Here is a 3,807-nt window from a genome sequence, read left to right on the forward strand (position 1 = left end):
AATTGATTGGAAGAAACGTTTCAAGCAAGAAGATTCAAACACACACATACTAAACATGAATAGGAACCCTTAAGTTATTCAATAGTTAACAAACAGACATACACAATACGTGATTAAAACATGATAGTTAAACGTGTGGGTTACATACATAATATGGAGTTATGCATAGAAATTATTAGTTGCTCATAAGTCCTTTTAGCGTCATTTAGGTGCATATATACATGGAAAGGTAGTTTCTGTGGCATTCTGTGGACGTAAGGATACGTTCTGTGAAGACCAGAGAGGTTAAAATGTCTGTAAGGAATCTCAGTCTGTTCTCTGTCTCAGAGGTGGGGGAAGCCAATCCAAAGAGCTTGTGATTGCTATCACTGGTTACCATGTGATGGTCACGCCGTGCATCTCTTTTGACCATTAATCTTAATTACTTGCCCCAAAATTGACAATCTCCTTGGAATTGTCAATAAGTGTTCTTTTGTTTAAATGCTGTGAGCTACTCAAAGCTGCTGGTTGGTTCAGGCTTGGGGCGCCAGGATCTGATTTACGACATCCTGTGTCTTGGGCCTCTGTGGAATTTGGCTCCTCATGTTTCAACCATGTTTTGACCAAATCTTAGATTTTCTGATTCGGTCTGATATCCTACAATAGAATCATTTTGAATTATTTATTTTTTAGCCATCTCACATACTTTGATACTTGTTTTGTAACTACTGTATATGGTTGTAAAATGTGAGACAGCGATTGAGCAGGCAATGCATTTATATGTCCAACCTTTCCTTCTGCCTCACAAGTAGGCTACTATATAAAAAAAATTATTTTTTTCCTCATTGCTGATGTACAGTTTAAAAATACTGTACAATACATTAATACTGTGATATATACTAATACTGTTATTCAAACGCATTGTGGCTGTTGTGGATGGACAGATAACAATTAGTAAGAAAGTTAGATGTATAATGAGAGTAAAATCTGGCCAATGATGATTCATATGTACAAACTGTAAAGGCACATTTGCATTTTTTCCCATACTTCCACTGAACAGATGGTGGCTATGGGGGCAATATTCTGTAGAAGGGGTCATTTAAATGCATGATTGCCATGATTGAAAATGACATCATAGTTTTCCTGTTGCATGTCAAAGAGCACCGAGGGTGCTTAATGGATGAAATGTGGTGGGTTTTTATTTAGAGATAATATCAGTCATTTTTTTGTCTTTTCAGTAATTTTAATGTCCTCTTGTTCTTTTTGAGGAATAGAAATGTGTGTATGCAAGCATTGCTGTTCAGTCAACCTATTTATGTTCATTTCTATAGGTCATTTTCAAAGCGACCTTCTGTTTGTCTTGCCTTTTGCCACCCCTGCACCAAACATCAGTTATCATCAAGACTTTTTTTAAACAAAACATTAATTATCAAGACGGACTTTTGTGGTTACTGGACGAATGTTTGGACACTGTAGGAAGTGTACCTTAATATAGCTTTAAAACATGTTTGTATACTTTAGTCTTTTGAGGTGTTCATTTATCATGTGTGCACTACTTCGTATCATAATTCATGTTGTTCAACAACACCAGTGTTTATAGGAGAGCTATGTATGTTTCTTCATTAATTATTCATGCACAGCCAAGCAATCTAAATAGCGCTAAAAACACTTTTTAGTACATAGCTATACATAATAGAAAACTAAAGTAATTAATTTCAGAATAAAGTTGCACACCAAATAATGCATCTATATCGGAGTCCTTTTTGTATGTGAAATGCTGAATTGCAAAAACTTAAATTATACCCATATTAAACCATATTTTCTGCTCCCAGAATGGGAGCAGAAAATATGGTTTTTTTTCTTATTGATTCCAGACTGAGCTTAAAATCTCATGCACAGACATCCCACTCATTATGATTAAGCAGATGGAAATTAGCATTTTTCAAATGACATCCCCGCTCATTTGGGAAAAAGTAACCATACACATCACATACCGGTCATCTGCCAGTGACCCTTGACAGGTTTTATTGTCCAGATATGCATAATGGATAACATCCTCAGTCCCTATTACAGTTTTTCAGTTACTCAGATTATATTTAGACAGAAGAAGGGATTTTATTAAGTGTCACCTTTTACAGTTATTTCTCTTGGCTCTTTCTTTCTCAGCTGAACTTCATCCTGTTTGTGAATATTGTGAGGGTTCTCGCCACCAAGATCCGCGAGACCAACGCAGGCAGATATGACACACGGAAACAGTACAGGTTTGTGCATCCACTTCCACTGAGCCTGTTTTTATGCATTCAAGTGCCTTGAAATTGTGAATTCAGTGTTATACCAGCCCAAATTGTCTGTGTCATTACAGCAGCATCATCTCTGCTATTAGACTGCAAAGAATGGAAGCTGTCCCTACAGAAGCAATTTTTTTCCTTATGTAATTTAGGCAAAATCTTTCATCTGACAGCTTAAAGTCAGAATCGCCTGTGGCTAAGAGATGCTGCGATAATAAGCTTCCCCTAAGCCTACTCATTCTGCAGCTTGATTCAGATTGTGGTTTCCATCATTCCATCATGTGCTGAAATCAGTGTCGCATTGCACTGGCTATTATAGATTTGATCTTGTTACATGCTGAAAGAAAATCTTTAGCTTCCATTTTTGTCTGGCTTTGAAAAAAAAATGCTTTTAGACCCTATAAATGCACATTTGGGTTTGGCATGTCAAAATGTTATTCTGGATACTCCCTAAAATAATCCAGTTTGGAGCAAATACAATGCCAATAGATGTCATTTTGTGCGACTAATAACAGTAATCAATTTGATCATTGCTGCCTCTCTGCTAAGTAGCAGCATCACAGGTGTCAGCTTGCACAGCTGGTAGAACAGACATAAAGACACAGTCATATTTGCAAACACAGTGAATAGTGCATTTTGCTCAGCCAAAGAGAACTTTGTCATAAATTCAATAGAAATAAATCTGTAATGCAAATATGAATGCTCGTACGTCACATCATTTTGACTCTTATTTGGTACAACGCTCCTTTTACTGGAACACTATGGTTGATCAAACTTAGCGGGGCTTCAATTAAAAGAGGATCCGTACCTCATGATCTTCCAGCATTGCTTTTTTCCAATTATTTTTCATGACTAATTTGCAAGACATTTTAACCTGCCTGGCAGGCAAGGCGTAGCAGTTAAAAAAGATATTGCACTTGTCTTTATTCTGATTAAAGCCACACGGAGGCGTGTGGGATGTCATTCATCAAACACAGATTAAAGACAAACTTGAATTCGTAATATCACAACTACGTCACACACCGTATTTGACGTCATCGGCCAACACAAATATCTCACTGAGATCAAAAAGTGTTACATGTTGCTTGACTGGGGATATTTCAACGGTGGTCGCATGGCAGTAAAGATTCTGTGTTATCGGTCTTTGTCAGTCACGTGTGTTTATTATGTGTGACGTCACCGAGGCGCCATTTTGAAGGTATCGTTGCATTGAGCAGTGAACTAAAAGTGTACAGAGCCGTGCAGTAAAGACCGATTTAATTGTCATACTGGAGAAACAGATGCAAACCAAGTAGATACGGTACCGAGATAATCTCAGCTAATATTTTTAGGAACCGTGATTTATGTAATTTGTCACTGATGATGATTAATAATTAACACCTGATCCATACTAAGGTTACCTGACGCAAAAAGTTGAGTGCCACCGGCATCGCTGCCTCCAACCTCGTTGGATATATGATTATCTTGTTTACAGTATAAAAACTTATTTTATTTACTTATACACTTATATGTTCTGTTTTTGTCAACCATTGATTTGCAC

General features: G+C 37.0%; 1 protein-coding gene across 1 annotated transcript in view; it reads left to right on the forward strand.

Moving 5' to 3' along the window:
- The window catches only part of LOC107551937 (parathyroid hormone 2 receptor-like), a gene marked incomplete at its 5' end in the record, with an annotated part of 42,363 nt that overhangs the window by 13,074 nt on the left and 25,482 nt on the right, over positions 1-3,807 (forward strand). The window contains one exon of the mRNA XM_016233721.1: positions 2,146-2,240. Within this exon, the coding sequence (XP_016089207.1) occupies positions 2,146-2,240 (95 nt within the window). The remainder of the gene's footprint in view (positions 1-2,145; positions 2,241-3,807) is intronic.

This window comes from Sinocyclocheilus grahami, unplaced genomic scaffold (assembly GCF_001515645.1).
Source record: "Sinocyclocheilus grahami isolate Dianchi unplaced genomic scaffold, SAMN03320097.WGS_v1.1 scaffold438.1, whole genome shotgun sequence".
In the NCBI taxonomy this organism is placed as follows: Eukaryota; Metazoa; Chordata; class Actinopteri; order Cypriniformes; family Cyprinidae; genus Sinocyclocheilus; species Sinocyclocheilus grahami.